This window comes from Cheilinus undulatus, linkage group 14 (assembly GCF_018320785.1).
Source record: "Cheilinus undulatus linkage group 14, ASM1832078v1, whole genome shotgun sequence".
NCBI classification, from domain to species: domain Eukaryota; kingdom Metazoa; phylum Chordata; class Actinopteri; order Labriformes; family Labridae; genus Cheilinus; species Cheilinus undulatus.
In genome coordinates, this window is record NC_054878.1 from 37373966 (window position 1) to 37399220 (window position 25255).

At 39.8% G+C, this 25255-nt stretch overlaps 1 protein-coding gene across 2 annotated transcripts in view; it reads left to right on the forward strand.

Annotated features, from left to right (window-relative positions):
- Positions 1 to 22437, forward strand: part of jag2b (jagged canonical Notch ligand 2b) — an 80060-nt gene extending 57623 nt beyond the window's left edge. The window contains exons 10-26 of one of the 2 annotated variants that reach the window (XM_041804958.1): positions 2191 to 2304; positions 2775 to 2821; positions 2904 to 3077; positions 7583 to 7745; positions 7826 to 7987; positions 9912 to 10025; positions 10144 to 10257; positions 10417 to 10530; positions 12820 to 12936; positions 13173 to 13200; positions 13765 to 13850; positions 15520 to 15633; positions 15761 to 15876; positions 16223 to 16480; positions 16577 to 16708; positions 18391 to 18541; positions 18667 to 22437. In XM_041804958.1, coding sequence (XP_041660892.1) covers positions 2191 to 2304; positions 2775 to 2821; positions 2904 to 3077; positions 7583 to 7745; positions 7826 to 7987; positions 9912 to 10025; positions 10144 to 10257; positions 10417 to 10530; positions 12820 to 12936; positions 13173 to 13200; positions 13765 to 13850; positions 15520 to 15633; positions 15761 to 15876; positions 16223 to 16480; positions 16577 to 16708; positions 18391 to 18541; positions 18667 to 19193 — 2531 coding nt within the window. In that variant the 3' untranslated portion in view covers positions 19194 to 22437. The remainder of the gene's footprint in view (positions 1 to 2190; positions 2305 to 2774; positions 2822 to 2903; positions 3078 to 7582; positions 7746 to 7825; positions 7988 to 9911; positions 10026 to 10143; positions 10258 to 10416; positions 10531 to 12819; positions 12937 to 13172; positions 13201 to 13764; positions 13851 to 15519; positions 15634 to 15760; positions 15877 to 16222; positions 16481 to 16576; positions 16709 to 18390; positions 18542 to 18666) is intronic. The other variant, XM_041804959.1, reaches the window with a different exon arrangement.
- Positions 22438 to 25255: the final 2818 nt, after the last annotated feature.

Below are 25255 nucleotides of genomic sequence, written 5' to 3' on the forward strand. Positions count from 1 at the left end.
TGTCAACTATGAAAGGGCTTTACTTGTGCTAACTTTAGTTGTATTAGCTCAAAAGAGAAAACCATTTTAATTTGGTTTTCTCACAATAAGGGGGAATCAAGTTTGCCAAAAAAAACATCATTATGATGATGTAGATAAGTCAAGTCAAGCTTTGTCAGGTCTCTCAGCTGTTTCCTATCTCACAGCACTCTCATTTGAAAACTTTTGGAACAGTGCCACGCTCGTCATTATCACTGCTCCCTCATTGGCCAATCAAAATCAAGAAGGTGCGGGACTTTAGATAATGCCAGAAGAGAAACTGATCTGACTCGCCTTCTTGAAGGTAAAGTTCCTAAGTCTACAGCTGCAGCGTGTTAAAGCCAAGCAACTATAAATGTTGGTGAGAAGCGCTCTGAAACTGAGGGTGTGAGTGCTGCAAGCGCTAAAAGTGGACAAGTGCTCTTATCTGTCATGTTTTTTTTTTTTTTAAATGAAGGTTGGTTTGATTCTTTCTGATGTGTTTCATGTAGTGAGGGAATCTAACGGCTTACTGGCAGATTTTTGGCTCAATATGAAAAGTTTGATTGAAAATAGATCATCGTCCTACTTTAGTGGAGATGCCCATTTACAAAGACAAATAAATAAGAATACAGTTGACTGGAGCTGATTAGTCAGTCTGGATAAAGCTCTATCCATCTATTCAGGGCATCTGCTAGTTTTTAGAAGTGTTCGGAGGTGAAAAGTCTATTTAGCAAAAATTAAGGTTTTTAAAAGCTATTGAAAAACCTTAAATGCAAGTTAATAAGGTCTTAGCTGTACATAAGTGTTAGATGCAGTTCAAAACTTGCAAAAAAGGAACTTCATGATTCTGGTCTAAATATTTTAGGCCACTTCAGTAGAAAATCAGACCTCTCCTGCTGCTTTATGGTATCAAACCAGTGTCCTTTTTTCTCATAGGTTGATCTCAAAATGCTCCAAAAAAGCTTAATTCACATACAAGAAGAAATACCAACATTTTCTTTTCTATGTTTGTATCTTAAAATCAGCACAAAACACATGTGTGAGTGTGTAATGTGTTAGAAATTGAAGATACAAAATTGTAACAAAATGTGAGAGGCTTGAAAAGGGTACTAAAAAGTATGAAATTAAATGTTACATTTCCTCTCCAAACCCCAATATTGTTGTCAATACAGAACATTTTGTCTACACCCACCAAATTCTGCTGATCTGTTATCAGTCACCTACCCCACTGTAGTGGTTGCAGGTGATAAAAAAAATTTGTTATAATTAAACATCTTACTGATGGACTCCTTTGCTTTTTTAGATTATAAAGAGACTTCCATGTTAATATTTGACTTTTTTTTTTTACTGATTCTTAACCAGCTGAAAACTCGCAGCTTGAGCTTTAAGTAGAGATCAGTTAATTAAGTCCTCTATTGGCAAAGAGTGAACAGACGTGTAATTACTGAATTGAATTATTTCTTGGAGAATAATACAGTCTAGACCTGTAGTTCTCAACCAACACCAACGATTGCAACCCAAATTTTGGAGATTTTTTTGATCAAAACAATGAAACAGGAAACAAAATGTATGTTTTATAGGGTCTCATAGACAATTTGGCGCAATTTTTTCCCAGGCACACATCCGGGACCCACTGAAAAAGGCTTTGCGACCTACTTTTGGGTTCCGACCCACCAGTTGAGAACCACTGGTCTAGACTGTATATTTTAGTGAGGAAAGAGGGGGATGTTACATGGAGTCTGAACTCAGACTTCAGAGGTCTTGTGATATGCCCTCTGGGCCTTATGCTCTATGTTAATCATAAATGCAGAACTCTTTGCTTCATGTGCCGCTTTCTGTACCGACATCATTGTGGGTTAAGGGTAAAATGAATAAAAATGATAAGATAAAGAAAAACTTGTACATAGCAAGTAAATAGAACCATCTGTATTTTGTATCATATCTTTAAATAAGTTAAAGGAGCAGTCCAGCATTTTTTAAGTTAAAATAACATTCATATAAGTGATAACATATGTTATTATTATGATATGAAATACAGAATAATACCACTGCAATTTGTATTAATTCTGTAATATTTATGTGCTGCTTGACCTCAGAGGTAGATTTCTGGTGTCTTTTCTCTCTCTTTTCTCTCTACCTGGTTTATTCCAAATGATGGACTCTGTTTCCTTCTACATCCTGCCTTCACAGATGCAAATGAGTGTGCAGGGAAGCCCTGTGTGAACGCTTACTCTTGCAAAAATTTGATTGGCAGCTATCACTGCGACTGTTTTCGGGGATGGTCCGGACAAAACTGTGACATCAGTCAGTATTTCTTCCTTTGAAAAAAAAAACAAACAAAAGTCACCTCTGAACTCCTGTCTTCCCACTGACGCCCTCTTCTTCTGGCTTATTTTAAAATGCCTCCTCTCACTTCCTGGACACTGAACATAGGTGTAGTTTCGCTCACTTTTCCCACATGTGGTAACCTGTTTCTTTCTCGTCTTGGCAAAATGAAGCTCCAGCTCTGTTCATCATGACTCAACTTGCATGCCCAGTTCCTCTATCTGGATCCAATGCATGCAGGTTTAGATCCATGCAAGGTCTTTCTGGCACTTTCCTGACTGCACTAGTTTCTTTTCAAAGCTTTGACTTAATCCGTGCACATCCTATATCATAGATATCACCTGATAGAGGATAAAATGATAACTGAGCTACTAAAATGTGCCACTTTTAACTTTTTTTAAGTCCCTCTAATGTTTAAGGATTAATTTTTCTTTCTTCTTCCTTTTTAGACCTCAACGGCTGCCGTGGTCAGTGCAAGAATGGAGCTACGTGCAAGGTAGTTTTATCTTAAGAGCATCCATACGACCTTGCACCTTGTGTTGCCCTTGAATACATAACTTTTCTGTTTTTTCCTCCAGGAGGACTCGAAGGGTTACCACTGCCTGTGCCCTCCTGGCTTCATTGGCACTCACTGTGAGATCCAGAGGAATAAGTGTGAGAGCAAACCGTGCCAGAACGGAGGAGTGTGTCACGCGGTGTTAGATGGTTTTGTTTGCCAGTGCCCGCCAGAGTTTGCTGGACAGCTGTGTGAGGTGAGTGTCGTGTTGCTCTCATCGCAGCTCTGGATTATTGTGGTTAGAGTGATAGTTGTTAAGACAGCAGTGCCAGACTGTTTTATTAATAGTCTGTGGATTAACTAGTGGTGTATTAGACATCAGAGCCCATGTAGACTGGATGTTTTGAAACATAATTTTGGGCGTGTGGTACTTATTTTGAACTTCTCCTTTTTCTATTTCCTTACACTTCTATCCTTCTTGTAAAGCACATATCAGACAAGAAAGCATCTCAAGCTGCTTTAAGATTACAGATGGTATATAGCGTGGCAATACGGCTGCAGAATCAGCTGAATGTGTGCAGCAGTGGAGCCAAGCGCTCCAGCTGGGTGTAAACAAGGTCGGTCTTGTCTCCAAAATCACTCTTGGCTATGACCGACTTGCAGACCTAAATTTACTCCAGGTGCACCAAGTCTAACTGAGAACAGTTATACCTATGCCTGGCCTTGTCATGCACATTGGCACACTTACATCCTGCCTTCTTGATTCAAACTATCAACAGAAGATAAGGACATAAGCGAGAGAAATCCTTTTTATGGCCCAGCATGCATTTGTCTCATGAATATTGATTGTGTCCCCCATGGTGCTGTGCATAAGTTCTCCAAATAAAAACTAACATGCACCATTTTTTTTTTATCTTGTGCCTTGAATGTCATTGTATTCGTCTTACAATGACTTTAAAGGAATCTAATCTAATCTAATATAATCATATAATCATAATCTAAAGGGCAGTAGGAATTCATGACAGGACCCACAGGATGTGCCACAACCTGGGGTGGACTGGGTGGGTTGTCAAGTAAGCGCTACAGTTATTAGTGTTGCTTGGCAGCCAAGGTCAAGTTCAATGGCATGTCCTTTTCCTGGACTTTTTCACCCCTGGCAATATGCCCAGAGACCACCGGCGGTTTTCAGGCCGTTGGGACATCCACTGCACAACCAGGGGCTCATGCCAGCCTTACTACCCACCCAGATGGTACCCGGGGCTGTTCTTAGTCGCACATTCACCCTTTATTCCATCCTAAAGGTGTAGTGTATGTGTTCTACTACAGATTAATTTCACATGCTCCTGGTAATTTGCAGGGACCTCCAGAGCATGACCAGGGTTGTGTCAATCCTCCTTCCCACTCGATGATGCCCTCAGGTGGCTTACTCACTATTACATGCCTTACTCCAGCTTCAATCTTTGGCCCAGACATGCCTTAAAGTTCTGCACAGTGCTGTATATATAGCTGGTGTAGTAGCTTCCTAAAGTCCTTTAGTAATTTTCCCAAAAGTAGAGTAAACTGTATTGCGTCGTATTGTGTTGTATCCTTTTGTATCAAATCCCATATCACATCCTATTATGTCCTATCCAGTCCTGTCCTGTTGCATCATATCTCATCCTGTTATCTTGTATTGTATCATCCTTAATTCTATCATCTTGTATGGTATCATGTAGGTAATGAAGAGAATACATTTGATGAAAACAAAGCAAAATGGAATTAACAGAAATGCTTCTCTGCATTAGTGCATGGCTGATTTTTAAAAAAATCTTACTTGTATATCTTAATTTTAACCTTTAAATTCCAACCTGATCCGTGGTTCTCAACTGGTCTGGCCTCAGGACCCAGCAGTCTGTCTTATGACAGATCGCAACCCAAATTTCTAAATAACGTTCAACAGTTCATGTTTAGCTAGTTGAATATGTTGCAGTTGGAGCAGTTGGAGCATAATTGCACCAAAACACCTGATATAAAAAAGAAAACACACAGAACTGACAAATTTTACACCCTCTTTCTCTATGATTATGAGTTAATTTTTGTCAATTTTCCAGAGAACTTGTGAAATTACGTAATTATCATGGGAAAAGTAGTAATTTAACGCAAGAGGAGATTAATTACTTAAAATACTGATCAAACACTGAAGTTAACCCAATTTCAAAGTAAAACAGGGTAAAATAAAAGTATTGATGCATGTCCAATAAGGACTTCAGGACTTTTGCCACAGTTTTTTTTTTCCCAGACATCTAGTCGCGACCCACTGAAACTGCTTTGTGACCCACCTTTGGGTCCCGACCCACCAGTTGAGAACCACTGGTATAAACAGTTTTTAATTCATTACAAAATTATTTAAATCAAGACGTTTGGCCACTAACCAGTAAAAGTTTATTTTTCCATGGAAAAACATGCTAGTAAATGATTTTATCCAATGACCATGTCGTTGAGACACTCAATAGAAATAATAACTTAATTTCACAGGTTTCTTTTGAAACAAGGCCTTACAAAGTGCTTTAACATAAAGGAAAAAAGAGTAACAAAGCATAAGAGCCCAACAGCAAAATGAGCCATAAAAATAAATACATTGAAACAACCCTTCACCTTAGTTAACCCAAACCTCATAAGGACTCGAGCATAAGAGCAGTTTGACTACTATAGTGATTTATGTTGACAACATATGGATGACTGATTTCCATTTATTTGCATGTTGGAAACTGTGCACAAATGTTCTTAAAACTCCTGAAGTAAACAAACTTTGTGAATACTTCACAGTCATTAAATCTGACTGCGGTGTGCCAGTTTATTCCCATCATCCTCCTTAAAATTGTAAAGTATGTTCCACACCCTAAAGGCCAAGCTCAGGTTTGACTGCACACCTCTCTATTTATCAATAATCACACGTACAAAACACGTGTGTGTCATAGCTGCAGGTTTTTTTTATCTGAAGTGTGTGTGTTTGGATCTAATGTAGGTTAGCCGTGAGGAAACCGACACTCCTCTGCATCTCCTGGGTCCTGAATGGAGGACATTGCTGGTCAGGAGCCAGTCCTGTTTTAGCATCCCTACTATAAATACGAGCCTCTGTGAATGAGGTGACGTTGGATCTCTGCCTGCATACTACACTTCTCTGAAGCTTGCTATGGCACGGTGTACATTCCTGCCCTGCAGAGCCAAAACTACAACGCCTCCGACTTCATATTTCAGTGATTAATATCTCCTCTGTGGTCCATGGAGTTGATTGTGTAAAGATGTTTAGGCCTGTCCTGATCTAAATGGTTTCTTCAGGAGAAATAAGGGCAGTCCGAATCCCAGTGGGGATACCACAGTTACTCTTTTAGTACGTCTAAAACTTTCATCCAGGCAGAATATTGTCGCAGATGGTGAATCATCAAAAAACATATCACTCATTAGGTGTTTTTTAAAGTGAATTTCTATGACAGTGCAATAACGAACCTTACATCTTGAGATGTTCATATTGATTCCACAACACTGTGATATTGGTGTCCCCGTCACACTGCATTACGTTGTTGCAGAAACCCAGAGGAGCACGGCACAGCATGAGCTCCACATATACACAGTCTGCCCTCCTCAGCTCACCTCTGTTACTACCTCTGAAACTTGCACAGACGGGATCACATTGCCCCCCCCATTACACCTCCACAAAGTTGATTGTGAAAGTAAAACTGTCACAGACACGCGTTCAAGTCACGTAAATCTCCTTTCTTCCCCATTTTGATGCTTTTTTGAACCTCAGCTAATCGTCTTGACCATGCCTTCTTAGGCTGTAGGGAGGTTTATTAAGAAGTTTTGAGATAAGCCAGGGCTGTGACAGCAGGGAGACATAGCCAGCATGCAGCAAACTTGCACCCAGTCTGAATTGGAGGTTAGTTGTAGGAGGTGAAACATCAAGGTCACTGGACCTCATGTTCATCCTTACAGATACCCCCACAGCCTTGCACTGTCTGACAATTGTACAACTCACAGAGGCCCATAACCAGCAGGCAGTAGTTCTAATTTATTTTAGAAGTCTTTTTGTAAAGCACTCAGTTGAAGGATGGATTCAGGCAATCAACATAAATACATTTTACTACAGAAATTGTTTTTAGTCTCACCACAATTAAGTTACATGATGCCTTGTGGTTGTAAATATATGCTGCAGTGAAAAACGCCTCCTGTGCTGTGAACGATGCAAACGGTAAGACTAATGTGGCTGAAGATTTATGGCCTCTCTTGCCCTCAGACATGCTCCTCTGACCACACACGTGCAAATAGTAAAGAAAAGAAATGTATGTGGCCATGACACCCGGGGTAAAATAAACTGTGTGTGTGTGACCGCAGACTTCACCCACAATGTTCCCCGACTCTTAACTCCCATGTTTAGCACCATACATGGCAAACGGGTGCGACAGTAGGCTACTGTTTATGAAAACTGCAGGTTTTTTTACTCCATGTCTGTATTACTGTATGTAAAATGGCCAAATGTTACCATGGGTTCTTTCTGTGATGATACGTGCTTTGTCTGATTTATTATTTTCATTCTTGCCTTGTTAATGACCAGACTTTCTTGCATAATAGATTGTCTTTCTCCTATAAGAAGGTGAAACTTGTAGGGATAAACCCACAGTAATTTAATCTGTTTTATCTTTATCTTCTGTCTTTAAATTTCAGTTCCATGTTTCATTTAGCATGTAATGTCTCAGCAGTAAATGTTAAACGTTATCTCTTTAGATCTCTAGCTGGTCCCCCTCTGATGCCTGTGATCCAAACCCCTGTGAAAATGATGCAAAATGTCACAGCATGGATCAGGACTTTTACTGCGCCTGTCCTGAAGGCTACGAGGGGAAAACATGCGAGCAACTCAGAGAGGACTGCCAGACCACACCATGCCAAGGTGACCAAAGTCTCCCGCCATGTTAAGCTTTATTTATCAAACTTTCAGAGAAATGAGTTTAAACTTTTTTTTCCTTGCAGTTATTGACAGCTGCACTGTTGCTATAGCAACAAACAACTCCGCTGGTGTGCGACACATTTCCTCGAACGTCTGCGGCCCTCGAGGACGCTGCATCAGCCAACCAGCAGGAAACTTCACCTGCGTGTGTGACCCAGGATTCAGCGGTGTCTACTGTCATGAGAGTACGTACAGACTTACAGAGATTTAAAAATAATGTAAACAAAGAGATAATTTTCAATTAGTTTTAGTAAGCCATCACTTTGTTTGTATTTTCCTTATTCAAAGTGGTAACAAATGTTTGGAGTTGTTTATAATGGAGATTTTTATTTGAATTAATTTAAAAGTATTGCATTTTTAGTCTGTAAGCTTTTATTTAAAAAATCCAAAACAATTTCAAGGCCACTTAGCATCAGTCTGTTAAAATAAAGTGCTGTTTTATCCCAATCTAGTATTTAACTTAACGAGTGTAAATCAGTGGTTAATACTCAATTACACTATAATCAAAAACCTATTAAGAAATAAATGTTATCTTATTTTGAAAAGATCCTACAGATGAAAACAATAGATAACATTTTTATAAATGTAGAAAAACTAAGCTTTAGTAACATAGATAATAGTAAATACCAACATAATTTTTTTCTATTATGATATTATGATTTCCTCCATGCAACAGAAACAGAAGTGTTTAATATTTTGCATGCTGACACATAAGAAATTAGAGAAGATGGTCAAATTAGTAGGGCTAACAAATGGGTCCTCATCTGGGGGTGGAGTGACGTACTAACTCTTGTTGGGATTTTCCTTAGTTTGAGGTGTGTTATTTTTAATTTTATCTCTCAGTATATTTTTGATTTTTCAGTCATAAATTTCTGCTGTTGTGAAAAATAGCCACTTACCGTAACCTCTGACTGTGAGCTGAAAATATACGTAATTCAATACATCATTCTGGTTCCAGCTTGGGTAATGCACATCACTTCCTGCTTCACGGTTGAGGTCGCCCCATCATAGAGGTCTGCAGCCAGATCCTCTTGTTTATTTTTGGGCTTTTCATGCCTTAATAGATAGAGGAGGACAGTGGATTAATCAGAAACAGGGGTGAGAGACTTGGGGAGAGACATGCAGTAAAGGAGCTGCAGGCTGGACTTAAGACCGGACCGCCAGCGTACATGGGGGGCAACCAAACCACTCAGCCATCTGTGTACCGTATCTCATGATCTTGACATTCTGATTTACTGTTTAAATGAGTGCTTTCCTGCTGCACCACTGTGGCATCAAATTGTGACTTAGAAATAGGAGACAGCTTTTATGTAATCCAGTGTACAGCTATGCATGTACAAAATGATTCACTGAATGTGACGGTATTTACCTTTTAACAATTAAGCTTAGAGATTTTCTCAAGAAATTTTGCTTTGTTATGCTTATACTTTGTAATTCTTGTGTCTAAATAAAAACCCTCTTATTTTAAAGGGAAAAAGAAATTCTGGTAGATCAAAAGTTACAGCATAGGTTAAGGACATAACCATTGAAAATAGAATAAATGAAAAGGTGAAAAGTGAATGACTGGTATTAGAAGATGCCAAGTCTCTGAGATTTTTTAAAAGGAAATTAAACAGTCAAAAGTCAGAACACTGTACTTATTTTCCATGACTGTGAGAGCTAGGAGATGCTAAACAGTGCCCAGTTGCCACACTGCTACAGTAACTTGACTACTTTGTGCCTAAAAGGACAAAATAGCAGGCATTTATTTATTTATTTATTTTTTTTAAGACAGACTCAGTGAGTTCATTTTGGACCTTAATTACTTTACTATGAATTCATTATGCTGACAGCTCTACAAAAATTGTAATAATAATAGAGTGGTAAAATTAAGCAATTCACCCAAAAAAAGAAAGTGCTCTCAATAATATTTAACTTTGCAAGAAAGCTGTGATGAGAAACATACATTTTGTGTAGTAATAGGTTTTCAGCAATAAATATAAATGTGTTGTTGAACTTTATACACAGCAATTTAAGGTTTGTTAACCATGTGTAAATACTAAATAAAAGGACTTAATAATCCTGTCCTGATAAAAGTTTTAGATTAACTCTTGCACCAAACTTTTTTAGACATCAACGACTGCATCAACAACCCCTGTAAAAACGGAGGGACCTGCATCGATGGAATAAACTCCTTTCAGTGTTTCTGTCCTGACGGCTGGGAGGGTCGACTCTGCGACCTCAGTGAGTTCCTCTCAAAGTCTAAATGTTCATCTTTTCCATCATTTTAAAGAAAATTCATGCCTGGGGAAAGACTTCTCATGACCGAAGTGTAATAAAGATGTAATAAACTTCTCCTCAGATGTAAATGAGTGCAGACACAACCCGTGTAAGAACGGTGGGCGTTGCGTGGACCTGTTGAACGACTTCTACTGCGAGTGTGCCAACAACTGGAAGGGCAAGACCTGCCATTCCCGTGAGTTATGTTAGCTCTGTGTTAATGTGTGCGTTTATGTTCAAAGCTTACTGCAGCTCCAGCATACTGCATGTCTCTGAATGTTTGGATGGCTAAAATGATCTTTTCTTAACTGAAGCCTTGTATGAAGAGAGTTAGACCTCAGTGTTTGTTGTTCAGGGGAGAGCCAGTGTGACCCGACAACCTGCAGTAACGGAGGCACCTGTTACGACCATGGGGACGTCTTTCGCTGCGCCTGCCCACCAGGATGGGGAGGAAACACATGCAACACAGGTGAGGCTTCAGAAGGGTTTTAACTATGAGACTGTAGTTATTTGGAGAACTTAAATCCTTTTCAGCACAAAATTAGGTAGTTTTGCTTTGGCAGATGAATAGTGTGTATTAGAGCTATCTTTTTAACTTTTTACTGATGTTATTGATTGACCGTCAGTGGTTTCTTTACACTACGTCAGTCTAAAGCTACTGGATGACACAGAAAGTTTTGGTGTACCTGGCTGCATCACTTTAAGGGAAGGGTTTGGCAAATGATATGAGGTGCCAGAGGAAGCAGTGTAGATGATTTGTTTACATTTATTTTGTATACTACCACTCTAAGTGGTTCTGTATTTTTTAAGCAAGCTAGTTTTAGACTAGGCCTGCAAGGCATGAAAAAGTATGCAATATGCAATTCAAATATCAAATATTACAGAATCATTAAACTGAATAATACTGTACATTAACAGGTATCAAAGAGTGCATATTAGCTATATCTCATATTTATTTCCTTCTGCTGTTCTTGTTTAACACAATGACTGTTTTTGAAACATCCTTCTATATTAAAGTCCTTTTTTTTCACCACTAAATCATCGTAAATTAATCTGGGGTTAGCTGGTAGCTATCTTTAGCTTTTCTTACTGCATAAAAATGGTGTGAAAGCATTATCACTACATTCAGATCTCCATCCAGTTGGTAAAATTCCTATAATTCTGTTTTCACTTTGTCATTATGGAGTGCTGGGTGTAGATTAATGGGACAAAAACCCATTTAAACAACTGTAGTATCTGTCTGCAACATAACAAAATTGAAAAAAATTAAGGGAGTCTGAATTTTTTTTTTTAATCCACTGTAAGCGCAAATAAAATACAAGCATATTAACTAGTTTAACTAGTATAAGAGAAGAGATTTTGCTTTTAGGGAAAAAAAAAATAATAATAAAGCGAACCTCCAATTTCCATATACACTGGCTGCGCTGCAATTTGCCTGGCGTCCCACAAGTGCTACGCCGTTGGAGCTACGCTTCAGGTCTATTTTCAGCAGCTGCCAAACCTTGTCACCTACCAAGAGCAGATCAACACAATGCATGGACCTTGACTGTGAATCATCACTGTATCAACATTAAATCTGACCTTGCAGCACAAGCAATAGATCATCAAGAGGTCAGTAGGTCATAGTGCTATGACAGCACCATTGGACCACAACTAAAAGTTTACTTTTGAGTTGAAAACCACAGAATCTTACATGAGACCATACATCCTTTGTAGCAAACATTAACCATTTGACTTAACAATGTACTCACTCATTGCGGAAGCAATACAGTCATGCAATTATGGAGGAATAAAGGGCAGGTCAATCTCAAAAAGGCAAAATACTTTTCCTGCATGAACCTGCAGTTCCCTGCGATCTATGCTCTCTTGGCGCAGCACCCTGGACTCACTTCCAGTATGGGAGGTTGTCCTCATCTTTAGCTGGGGCAAAACTGTGGTGCTGCAGAGCGCAGTGCAGTAGGTGTATGTGGAAATTACAGGATATGGCTTGTATACGAGATGCATTTTATTCAGGTGATTATTCTCACAATGTTCTTTTGGACCTGTAGCCAGCCAATGCAAGCTTTCAAACCAGCAAAGCAATTTTGCCAAACAAAACCATGCCTTTAATTTATTTGTTGTTTTTGTCCAAAGTTTTGGTTCCAACAAGCACAGATCTGCCCAATCAAAATGCTCAGTGTTGTCTACAGTGAAAGAGTTGCAGGCATAACACAGAAGCAACAACGTCCTCTCCACTTGTCAGTACTACATTAAGTTTTTCTTTTTATGTTAGTATTTGTCTCTACCTAGGGCTTTTTCATATGATATTACATTGCCTAGTCAGAGATCGGGATAGGCAACAGGCAGCCCAACACATTTCCAATGATATGAATGAGCCAAGGGTGCTAAAGAGAGGGAGCGGTGCTCCACAAAGTCGTGACACAGAGATATAAAACAGGAATGACCACACCGTTGGCATGAACCAGGTTGAGACCAAAATTCTGGTTATCCATGCATGCTAATCTGGAAAACTGTACTGCCCCTGATGTACATAAAAAGTTGCAGTGAAACTGTCAGAATAATTAGCAATGTTCTTTTTCTGATTCATGCCACCCTCAGAGTGCAAAGGCCTTTGTGGGGATTTTCCCTGTAAAATTGAAGTCTAAGGACTGCAAAGTTGCAGTCACATGTGGTCCAGCAAATTGCCATTGTAGATTTATCATCTCATTATACTGCACAGTGTTTCTGTCCATTGACTCATGCTTTGTTTTTCCAACAGCCAAGAACAGCACCTGCGCCTCCAGTCCTTGTTCTAATGGTGGAACCTGTGTGGGAGGAGGAGACACCTTCACCTGCATCTGTAAAGAGGGCTGGGAGGGACCCACCTGCGGACAAAGTTAGTGTCTCTGCAGAACGATTCATACACGAAAAGTAGCCTCACATTTCTAACTGTAAGATACGTGTAATGGCTTTAATGGGCCGTTAATGTTTTAGCTTGTGTTTTTATAATACTCGGCTGTCAATATTTTCTATCAGTTTAGCAAACTAAAATAAATTGCAATGTCAGAAACATGTTAGGAAATGACAAAATGCAACCTTTAAAGTCTCTTTTTTTGCCTTTTTCTCCAACAGATACAAACGACTGCAACCCTCATCCCTGGTATGTAATTCTCTCTGCCTCACATCATTTGATGTATCTGAATCATCCTGCCCTTTTTTCCCATCTCCCTATCCTCTCTTTGGATCCTTCTCTGCACACTTCACACAGACCTTTATGAGGGGTGAAGGGCTGCTTAGAGCGGTGGAAGTTGTCTTTAAAAGAGGAATCTCTCACAGGAATGAGCTTTTATATTCTAAAGGACAGAGCAGGGTGAAGAGAGAGCATTTTGTTTGGGATGAAGGGAAAAATAGTCCCACCTTCCCTTTGGCAATTCAGGTGGGGGGTGAAGTGATGGTGATGGGTATGGGGGGGCATACGTGTCCATTCTTCCTGTGTGACCTGGGAGGAGTTCAGCTTTGAGGAGGGATGGATGAGAGGTATGATGAGAGGCGGGGAGGGGAGGAACTGGACACGGCGATTAGCATCTGAAAGGTGGGGACTTGTATTGATGAACCCCCCCCTCGCTCACACGCCTACAAAAAAGGATGTGCTTTGTTGCAGCTGGAGAGGATGTGGCTCTTAAATTGCTGCATTTGACTGTTCTTGTTTTTTTCCTTTTCTCAGTTATAACGGCGGGATCTGCGTGGATGGAGTTAACTGGTTTCGGTGTGAGTGTGCTCCTGGTTTTGCTGGACCTGACTGCAGAATCAGTGAGTAATAAATACATTTGACACATAATTTTGGACATGAGACCATAAACATTACCACAGCAGCTCAGCACCATTAAGGAGATAGAGAAATGGACCAGAAAGAAAAATGGGTACAAGCAGGAGATGGACACATTGACACCTAAATATAAGACCAGGACGCCGCCCTCTCCCTTTTTCTCAGTCCTTTAGCGCCCAAAAGGTCAAAGGTGGTCCCTCCTCCATACTCACACAGTCACACAGACACACACTGAAGACAAATTACCCAGTGACCCCGAAATTCCTCTTCTCTGCTCCTTTGTTTCCACCGGATAGCGTTCACCTTTTCTGTCAGGATTGAATTTGAGAACTCTCATCCAAATTGTGTTCATGTGGAATCTGAGTGACAATAGTGGAGGTTTCCAATGATTTTAGTGAAAAGGCATTATTGATATGTGTCGCTCAAAGAGGTGTCTGAAAGCAGAGGAGTTGGTGGATGAGAATGTGCACAATTTAGTCTTATATAGAATGAAATCAGAGGTATTGAACCCTGGAGAGAAATAGTGTTGGGTTAGTGTTCCAATAGATATTACTCCAAGAAAATATACAATACGCATCATGCTCCAATATATTAAAACAGCATCGATTAATCCATTATTCATACTGTTTATCCTGTCTGGGGAGCCAGTCCTGGCTTCTGTTAAGCAAGAGGTGGGAACTACGCATGGCAATGAGAGACGAACTAGCAGTTACGCTCACACTCACACCTAAGGGCAAATTACAGTCACCGATTCACCTGATGGGTATGTCTTTGGACTGCAGGATGATGCCGTTGTACTGCAGAAAACCCATGTGTGCAGACTGGAGATGGACCCAGTAGATAATGTTTTTCTCACTGTAGTTATGCAGCATTTTGATTGGATGTTATCAGACTTTTCTTGGATATGAATGTAAACAGTGCTGTCCAGAACTTTAAGGCATGTTTCGGCCAAAAAACGAGGCTAAAGTAAGGTATAGCTGTAGGGAGTACGCCACCTGAGGGCACCATCGGGAAGAAGGGTTGACATAATTCCAGCTGTGCTCTTAACGTCCTGCATATTACCAGGGGCATGGGGAAAGAATCTGTTGGAAAAATAACACCGTCCATGCCTTTTAGGATGGAGTAAGGGGTGGATGTGGCAAGTAAGCATGGCCTAAGGTACTGTCTGGGCAGGAATTAGGGTTGCCACAAGCCCAGAAAGTGAAAAGGCCCAGACAAAATACATGCTGTTGAGTTTGACCTTGACTGCTGAGTGACACATATGTGTTGACATGTGTTGTGCTTGACTCTGGCAGCCCAACAGAATTGCAGTAAATAGCTTTTCACCATGAGTATGGTCCTGCTTGAGGTTTCTGCCTGCTAAGAGGCAGTTCCTTCTCCTATTGTAACTTTGCTAAATGTTGCTAAGTGATGTTCTCATGATGGATTAATATTTGATTTCCTCTATAAATTAAATAGCGTGGTTTGGGGTAACATTTGCCATGATTTGGTGCCTTGCAAAAGAACTAACTGATGAAAATCAAGTTGTAAAAGATTAAACTTAATCTAAATCTGTTTGCTAGAATTTGCACCTATTATTGCATTAGAACCCAAGCTTTCTTGCCAAGAAGTGTTCTGGTCTAATTTTAAATCTCATGCTCTTCTCTCACTCAGACATCAATGAGTGCCAGTCTTCACCCTGTGCCTACGGTGCCACTTGTGTGGACGAAATCAACGGTTTCCGCTGCATTTGTCCGCTTGGTAGAACAGGAACTCGATGCCAAGAGTGTAAATACACCTCTTTTTTTAATCAACGCATGACGTATTTTATGGTGTTAGTATTTGATCATTTAATACGGTTGCTCTTTTGAACTCCTGCAGCTGAAGATCAACTTGTCTCTCTTCCTGTTCACAGTCATCGGTATTGGGAGAACTTGTCACTATGCAGGGCTGCAGTTTCCCCACAGCAGCCGCTGGGAGGAAGAGTGCAACAGCTGCCATTGCATCAATGGCAAAGTGGAGTGTACAAAGGTAACATGGCCCTTCTAAAAGCATCGCCAGCAAATATCTGCTGCTCCTCACTTACAAATAAACACCCTGGAAAAAGATGTTCAATTACTAAGCTGAAGCAGCTAATCTTTCCAAAGAGACAAAAATAAATGTATGAACAGCTGTGATACGTAGGGTTGCTTATCATGATTTTATTTTCCCCTTTGTTTGTTAATTTTATAGCTTTTCCCCGTCTGTGAAATCCAGTCTTACATGCTCATGAATTCTGTTATTATGCAGGAAACTAAATAACACTAAAACTAGCAATCTGAAGCGTCTACAAAAATAACCAGTACTGATGTTGAATACTTTAACACTGTGACGCCAGGTGCTGTGTGGCCGTCGCCCCTGTCGGCTCAAACCATCAGCCCAGGACCAGAGACATCAGTCCTGCCCGGCTGGACGAGAGTGTGAGGAGCACAGCTACCTCACCTGCTTCTCTCCCCCTTGCCATGAGTGGGGGGTTTGTTCCACGGGAGGACGATCGCTCCCACGAACGACCACAGAGTGCCAGCCAAACAGCGGGCATTTGGACAACAGCTGTGGCCGGATAACGCTTGTTTTCAACAGAGACAAAGTACCAATAGTGAGTCATCTCTGTGATTCTTCTTGTAGTGGTGCAGTGATGAAGATAGTTTCAAGACCTTTTTTTTTACACTGTTGTTGAACTGTGTTTATTCAGGGAACAACAGTGGAGAACATTTGCTATGAATTGAGGTATCTCCCTGACACCCGAAGCTTGGCGAAAAAACACAGTCTTCTCCTGCTCTGTGACCTCTCTCACTCCAACCAGGATGCTGTAGAGGTGGCTCTAGTAAGTGAAAGATTCAAACTATGCTTATCAAATATGAGTGTGCTCTTTGTCCTATAATTACCTTTTTTATTTTACTCTTTTACTTTTACCTGTTTTCTTATCCTTAACAACACGGCGCATACAATCAGAGTGGTATGAAGGGATTAGCAGGAATAAGTCCTTCCCTTCTTATGCAGTAAATATATTAAGAAGATAACTCTTCAAACAACATGTAGCTTTTCAATGAAATTGATGAAAACTTAATTAATATAAGTGAACATAATAGTTATAAGGGAAATGCATAATTCCTCTCATAAACTTATATTTTACAGCCCAAGCCCTTAAGAATTCCCTCTCATGTACTTATTCAGTTTAAAAGAGTGACAGCTGTCATGGTGCATCCCTTTGATTTGTTGATTATTTGGGCTCAATTTATTAATCCCTACAGGCAGCTCACCTCTGCACTTAAACCATTTTACTTGACAGTGTGCAAAGACGGTCTTCTCTTGCAAGAACAAAGCAGAGAGTCAATACCATAGCAAGGCAATGCATACTGATGAACACACAAGTGTCCATTGGGAACAGTGAAAGTCACAGGCAGGAACTCCAACTCACTGGATGACTTCACACACAGTGCAAATGTGTCTAACAGCAAAATGACCAAAAACCCCGTCAGGTCAATGTTAATTTGGTCAACTTAAAGTATGACTAAAAATGTCCTTCGACAGCCTTTTTGTCCATGACAAAAACTAGACTGAGACTAACAAAAACAGATCTGTGATGACTAAAACTGACCAAAAGTAATTTTAGTTTTCTTCAAGATGACTTAAACTAGACTAAAATGTAATGTAGTTTTTGTCAGACACTCAAAATCTGTGATATTTCTCCACTGTGAGGAAATCTGTCAAAAATCAATGCAACTGTAGCTATTCTGCCTCTCGGCTGTAGAAAGCAGGGACCGCAGGTTTAGCAGAGTGCATAGAACATACTACCATGATTTGGTACCAGATTTATGCAAGATAATAAGTGCTTGGACTAAAAATAAACTAAAATGTTTTTGAGTTTTTGTCGACTAAAAGTAGACTAAAACTAAAAAGGGTAGAAATTACTAAAATGTGACTGAAACTCTGATACATTCCATCTAAATACTAAGACTAAGACTAAAATTAAAAATAACTGCAAAAATTAACACTGGCAGAGATCAGTGTTTAACAGGCAACAACTAAAATACATCTTAACACTCTGCCCAAGGGCATGATGGGACACTCCACCCTCACATCCCCCCAGAATTGCAATCACATGCGACATTTTCTTTGAAAAATTATGATAATAAAAATGGTAATAAAAATATCCCTACACTTGACACAATCCATTGCTTTTAATAAGAACAAAGATTAGAAATTTAATTGCATACAGTCAAAGTGAGACATTTTTGTGATAATGCCTCTGCTATTTCCCATTTTTTATGTGAATTGTAAAGGTGATGTTGAGCTATCTAACACAAAGCCAGCGTAGGTCAGATCATCTATTTGCACTACTTTTAGTCTCAGTTTTAATTTCAGATGGCAAATAAGAAAAACTCTTTAGAGGAACACTTTGGCAGTGAACACATTTAGATAGAGCAGGAGAAGTATTTTAGATGCAACTTTGAACTTTTCCTGGTGCTTGAGTCATTTTTCCATCCTCTTTGCTTTGTTTCTTAGTCTTTCCAGCCAGAGGATCTACCAGACCACAGTCTGATCCAGCAGGCAGCCAGCGCCATAGTGGGGACCCTGTCCAAGCGACACAACAGTACCATCATGCTTGCAGTCATTGAGGTCAAAGTGGAAACACAAATCACGTCCCCCTCAGTGGGTGAGTAATAATTAACAACGGTGTCTCACAGGGCTTTGTTATGGGCCCCATTCAGGTCCCTATTTGTGACCTTTTACTGTTTAAAGTGATTTATATGGCCTTATTTCTTCTCTTGATATCGATAGATTACCTGGTGCCTCTGCTGTGTGCGCTCTTCTGCCTGCTCTGCCTCTTCTGCATCATTGTATGTGTTTGGTGGACGCGCAAACGGAGAAAAGAACGCGAGAGGAATGTAGGATCAGCTGCCGACGCCAACGTGAACAACCAGTGGGAGCCACTTCGGCTCATTGTGGGACGTGAGCAGCAGCAACAGCAGCTGAAAGAAAGCAACAGGGAGGCCGAGCAGGAGCGCAAAAAGCTCATGGGCCCCACCTGTCGGACGTGTGATGATGGGGAGGAGGAGGAGGAGACAGAGGGTGAGCTTGAGCTCGAGGAGGAGTGTGGTGGAGCGGAGGCGGGAAAGCAGCAAGTTTATAAGTACTCTGAGACTGCAGTGCAGTCCAGTGAGGGAGTGATCTATACCCTGCACAGCTCCACTTCACCCCTAAAAGCACCCCACCGGACCCCAGGCTACAGCCCCAAAGACAACCGCTGGAAAAATGTCAGTGCAGCCTTGACAGGTCAGAAAGACCTCAGAGACCATTGTGTATAAGGAATTTAAACAAAGGACTCGCAATATGGAAGCGAGAGAAGCAAGAGAAGCAAGAGAAGCTGCTAGGCAGCGACTATTCTTATTTTTGGACTACTTTTGGAAGAAAAATAGGCTTTGTGTTTTAATAAGCCATTCTTTGCTTTGTTTTCATGTTTTCGTCACTGTCACCTGAAATGGTTTTTGATTCAGGAGGCCAGAGTACAGTGAACATCCTTTTTTTGCTTCTGTTCACTTATTTTTTTTTTATGTGTACAGAGGGAGCTGATATTAAAATGTTTGTCAGGAGGCAAAAGGAGCTCTCTGTGATTTTTGTTTAAGGAATTGTACCGTTTAAGAAACAGTGAATCATGGAAATGGAGAAAGAGAACAACCTGTATAAAGATTTTTGGTTTGCAGATGATTATGATTTTGTTAAAATGTCAGCAGGCTCCTGATCAGTGTCTGTGTGGGGACAGACGCACATAAAGAGACTGTAAAGGAAGGGTTTTGAGGGAAAAGGACTGTTGCAGCCACAGTAACAGAGGAAACCCTGCCTTTGCTCTGTCTCTTCCACCTGTGGCCGTCATGCGCCAGCCTTACCAAAACATTTGGCCTGGAGGGGAGAGGGGACAGAAACCCCAGTGCCTACTATGTGGCCTTCCATTTTTTTTCTCTGTCTCTCAGTTGTCTTGGCTGAAAGCTCTGTTTGAGGATTTTTTTGCAGTATTTGAGTTGGTAGCAAGTGCCTTTCTAAGAGCCATGTCGAGGCTTCAAGTCGCGCTGCCCAGTTTGACCTCCTTGTTGTCAAATCTCAAAGGGATATAAGTGTACATTTAAAGAGTTCAATTTCACAGCAACGCCATTCAAGGTATTTGATCCAAACAGAAATGAATGCTCTGTACATATGTGTAAATACTAAAGGAGTCGCTGTGTATATTTGAAATAAGTAACTTAAAGACAAGTCACACATTTTTATTATTATTATTGTTATTATTATTATTATTATTATTATTAATATTATTATTTTTTTTTTTTACAATGCCATTCCTTTTATTTATGCCAGTCAAAATAGGCACGTTTTATAACGCTTCATATCCAGAGTCCCAAAGTTAAGGATCTTTACAATGAGGTACCACCTATGAAGGAATTTCTGAAGGGTTTAAAAATGGTTTGTCATCAAGGATGTATTTATATTTTTTCCACATAATTTTGTTCGACTTATCAAAAGGATGATCTTATTTTACTCAGATCTTCCCATACACCACCCATCACCAGGAGGGTCGGCAAAGCAATTCTTCCATTTATAATTTTCCCTAATTTTGCATGGTGTAACAATGCAACATACAATATTCAGTCTCTTTTCTTACCTTGATTTTCGTCAACCAGCATGCAAAAACTAACAATTTAACAGAAGTTGGTCTACTGAAAATATGACATTGTTAATGCTACAAATAAATCCAAATTCCTTTCCACAAAGTATTCTCTATTTAAGGTATCTTTTTAGGATGATGCAAAATGTGTCTTTCATAAAGGCATTGCCAAATGGAGCAGAAACATTTTAACCTTGTTATTTTTAAAGGAGAAAGTCAGAACTTTGTAAAAAAAAATAGGGTATTAAAGTTAAATATACAATAAACACCTTCTCCAGTCATGTCAAAGTCAGGGATATTCCCAGGTGACAAGTCCAGAAAACAGTCAAGATTTAGCAAAATGTATTTAGAATTGCATGCAGGTAACCATTGTCATTTGGTTTGCCCAATGTGGCTACAGCTAGCAGTGCAAGCACCTCCAGCCTTTGGCCCTCCTTGCGGGTTAATGTCCTTATGTCTGCACTAAATGTGGTTATGCACACATTCTTCATTTAACTTTATCACCATTTTATAGATCAAAATACTGCAAGATGTCCTACTGCTATGAGATACCCTGCATTCCCCTTGCTTTTTTACATCCAGGTAGAAGAGCCAGAGGACAAAGTCCACTAGTCAGGGCTACAGCTTACTGTACAACTCTAGCTAGTTGCAGACAGCTTCATTACAGTTCCTTCCAGATGTCGTGCTCCTACCACATGTTTCTGTTCATCCAAATAGTAGAGCTTCAGGAGAAGGTCCACTAGCCAGGGCAAGCAAGCCACATCTGTGAATATTTTTGTGACTGTTTTACAGGTTGGACTAATACAACTTCATCTGCATTTCATAGATCAAAATAATACCAGATCGCTGCTCCTACTAGATATTCTGCATTCACTGTGCGTGTTTACATCCAAGTAGTAGAGCCAGCGGACAAGGCCCACTAATGCTGGTGTAAAAATGTTCAATAAAGTAGCTTATACACTAAAAACATCACAAATAGGGCATCACCAGAATGTTAATAACCTTACCTACTTAGTACTTACTTAAATGTCAAGTTTTCATCTAGTAGAAAATAACACCGTTATCCACTCTTAATGTCATTTACCCAGGTTTTACTTCCTTTCCACTCTTAAGTTACTTTTATTTTGCTTTTGATACATAAAAGTGTTTTTGTTTAATCTGAATGATGTTAAAAATAAAAATCCTACAGTACCTTTTGGCAGTTAGTGGTCTAAACCTGCCAACATTATAGCCTTAAAAAGTTCCAAACCATTTCTAAACCCATCACAAACCCCTTTTGTTTCAGGTGCCTTAATGTAATGCATAATTTGTTTAATCAGCGGTCATCTTTTTTTTTAAGTTGTTGGTTTGTTTTCACTATTAAGGAAAGTAAGTCTTTAAAACAGTGTGTGGTGTATAGTGGCGTGTTTTATTCGCCTGAGTAAAGTGCTCTCCTCGTCTCACTTTGCTATCATGGAGATTTCTCGAATAAAACACTCGATGGAGGATTGGAAAAAAATACAACAACCATGGCTCTTTAGAGTGTCATGAATGTGGATGTCAGTAGTAATAATGTTTGGTTTCAAGGCTTTAATGAAGGGAACAATATTTGCAGATGTTTTTTTGCTACCATGCAGATGTTTTGGTTTTTTTTAAGTTACCAACTCAGTTCAAAGTAACCCCTTTCATATCTTGTCATTGTCTCAAAACGCCATCGTATTTTCTGTAAATGGGACACCGCAAAATAAAGAATTAAAGAAACTGCTGGTGTTTAAAGCTAAATATGCATATTGTATACATTTTATTCTACAAGGGATATGGAGTTGGTTTTATACAAAGTGCAAAGGTTTCCATTCTTTAAGTGGATGTTTCATTGTTCCAAATAATCATCCCAGTTATTTATTAAAGCAGTTTTGACACTTCTTGATCACGCTTGTAATATTTGGTTTACAGCACACAACACTGGAAAAGTTTAGCTGAAAAATCTTTTCAAGATGGGAAGCTAGTGTGCTGAGGAATTCACAAAATTCAAACCTATAGTCCACTTCTTTGAACTTATTTTTAATCATATCATTATGTAAGGATGTAGCATGTAAGAGGTTTCACACATAACTGTTGTCTTACTCAGCCAATGCTAAGACTCATCCATTAGCAATCACCCTTTTTTGCAGGTGACATCAGGCTTTTAGACCCCAACAAGAAACAGTAGAAACTTTGATTTTCCTGAAGTTTTTAGTGTTATTAAATTGTAATTTAGAAAAAATGGTCAAATGATATCCATGGAGTGAAGAAAACACTGATGCAAGATACTGCGATTCTAGAGAACAAAGTGTTTTATTCTGCTCCTTACACCTCACATAAGCACAGTTAATGTCCCTTTGGGTTTAATCTCTGTGGCAGACTCAACGTAAAGATGGCCAAGGATGTCTACATTTGTTCTGAGGTAAGGCGACATAGTGTTAGATAACCAGTATGTAAACTCATAAATAATGTCTGTAACATTAAATACAGTATAACATCAGTTTTCAGCAATCTTTGCTACTTAACTTTATCATAAGATGCCTGATACCTGCCAACATTTGGCCAACTTCAGCATCATAGCATTAACTTATCAGCTTTTCAGCTGAGTATTTTGCAGTGTTAAGGTTGTAATTATAGCCCAGCCAACTGAAAATCATCAATGTTTACTTGGGCAGCATGCCAATTGCAGGTCCAAGTGAGCTTAGGAGTTTAGAACAAGGTTTATTATGTAGATACACAAGGCTTAAAATGTTTGAGCCTTTCATAAATTGTTTTAGTTTTAGAGCTCAGAACTTTACAGCTTCTGTTTACTCTCATAAACCCCACTTTAGTCTAAAAATGGCTCATTCTGTGGATTAAATCTCTAAAAAAAAACACTATTATACACAACCTGTCTAATGCCAGACTGCAGGAAGTAGTATCAACAGTTTAATATTGAATAGATGAGTGGCTAGCCTTAAGCAAACTGAACTTTCAGTAGTTTCCATGATGCTGAAGTTGGACTACTACTTTAAGAAAGACTATAGCCCAGTCAAGCCAAGGCCCTCTACCTGAGAACCGCAGATCTCAGACGCTCCCCTCACAGACTGTTACTGTGAGACGCCATGTCTGGCAGAACTGAAGTGCTGTAATTTTTGGGAATGACGTATTTCTGGTTTTATATTTCTTTTATTTATATACTTTATTCATAAACAAAGTCTAGAAGTTACATTCATGAAAGATACATAAACAGTGGTTTTCCTTAGCTAAAGCTGACAGCTACTTTAGCTCTGTTGTTAACTTTACTATATATGCCAATATCGCTAATTTAGCTTGAGCAACATGAGCTTTAGCCAAGAAAGCTAATAGCTAATGCTATTGTATGTCGATATTAAAGCTACGTAACTGATGCAGCTAACGCTGGCTTAGTAGCTTAGTTAGCAGATGTCCATGATCTTGGTGAGCTTTAGCTTTAGCTCCACATAGCTAAGTAGCTGTGTTATCTATGTAAAGATTACCCAGCTAACAGAGCTATGTAAGCTACCTTTGCTATGTTAGAGTGATTCTATGGAGAACAATCTGTTCTGCAAGCAGACTGTTTACTCTGTTTTACTAAGCCTTTTGTGTTAAGGTTTTACATGATTCTGTCATGTTCTGTCCACAGGGAGAGCAATTTTCCACATTCTTTCCACTGGGAAGGCACCCTGGAGGACACTTGGTCATGCAGTGTTATCTGGGAAGGCACCCTACAGGGTACATTAGCCTATGTGTTGTCCTCTGGGAGGGCACTTTATCATGTTCTGTCTACAGGGAAGCACTTCAGCGTATTTTTTCCATTGGTAAGGCGCCCTTGAGGACACTTTGTCACACAGTGTCCTCTAGGAGGTCACCCCAAACAGCACTTTTTATGTTATGTCTAGAGGAAGGGAACCTGGAGGGCACCTTATCATGGTCTATTTTGCCCTTGAAGGCACTTTGTCACATTTTGTCCATTGGGACCGTACACTGGAAGGCAACTTATCTAGTTAAGTATACGGGTTTTGCACACTGTAGGGCACTTTGTCCTGTTTATTTCACTGAGGGGACACCCTTGAGGGCACTTTGTTCCCTCTCTTCCTTTTGGCAAGCACCCTTGAGGGCACTTTATCATATTTTGTCAACTGGGACAGCTCCCTGGAGAGTACTTTGACACATTTTGCCCATTGGTATAGGGCACCCTAGATAGAATTTTAGTACATTTTGTCCAGTGAAAAGGCACACCAGAGGGCATGTGATCCCATTCTGGCCACTTGGAGTGCACCATTGAGGGTTCTTTGTCCACTGCAAGAGTACACTCGCGGGCACTTTATATACTTTATAACATTTGATATACTCACTTTTAGTTTTCTATTTATAACATTTTTTTTTCTGTAACACTAAGGACATTTCTCCTCAGTGTTTGGTGCTTGTCAAAAACAAATTATTTTGAGCATGTGCATAAGCGACTAAAGTTTTTTACTGTAGAAACATGAGAGCTACATGAAAAAAAAATGAATTTATGAAAACAACTTCCATCCTCTTCTGTGTTGTTCTTTAAACCAGAAAAAGAACTGTAAAACTCTGCAGTCCTTGCCCCTGCCCTCGTCTGTGTGGGCTAAAGACGTTCTGGATCGATCCATTCAATAACCTCGCCGACTTCTCCTCCGTCCTGCCATCACACTCGCCCCCACTGCTCCAATAGGACCTCCTCTCCTG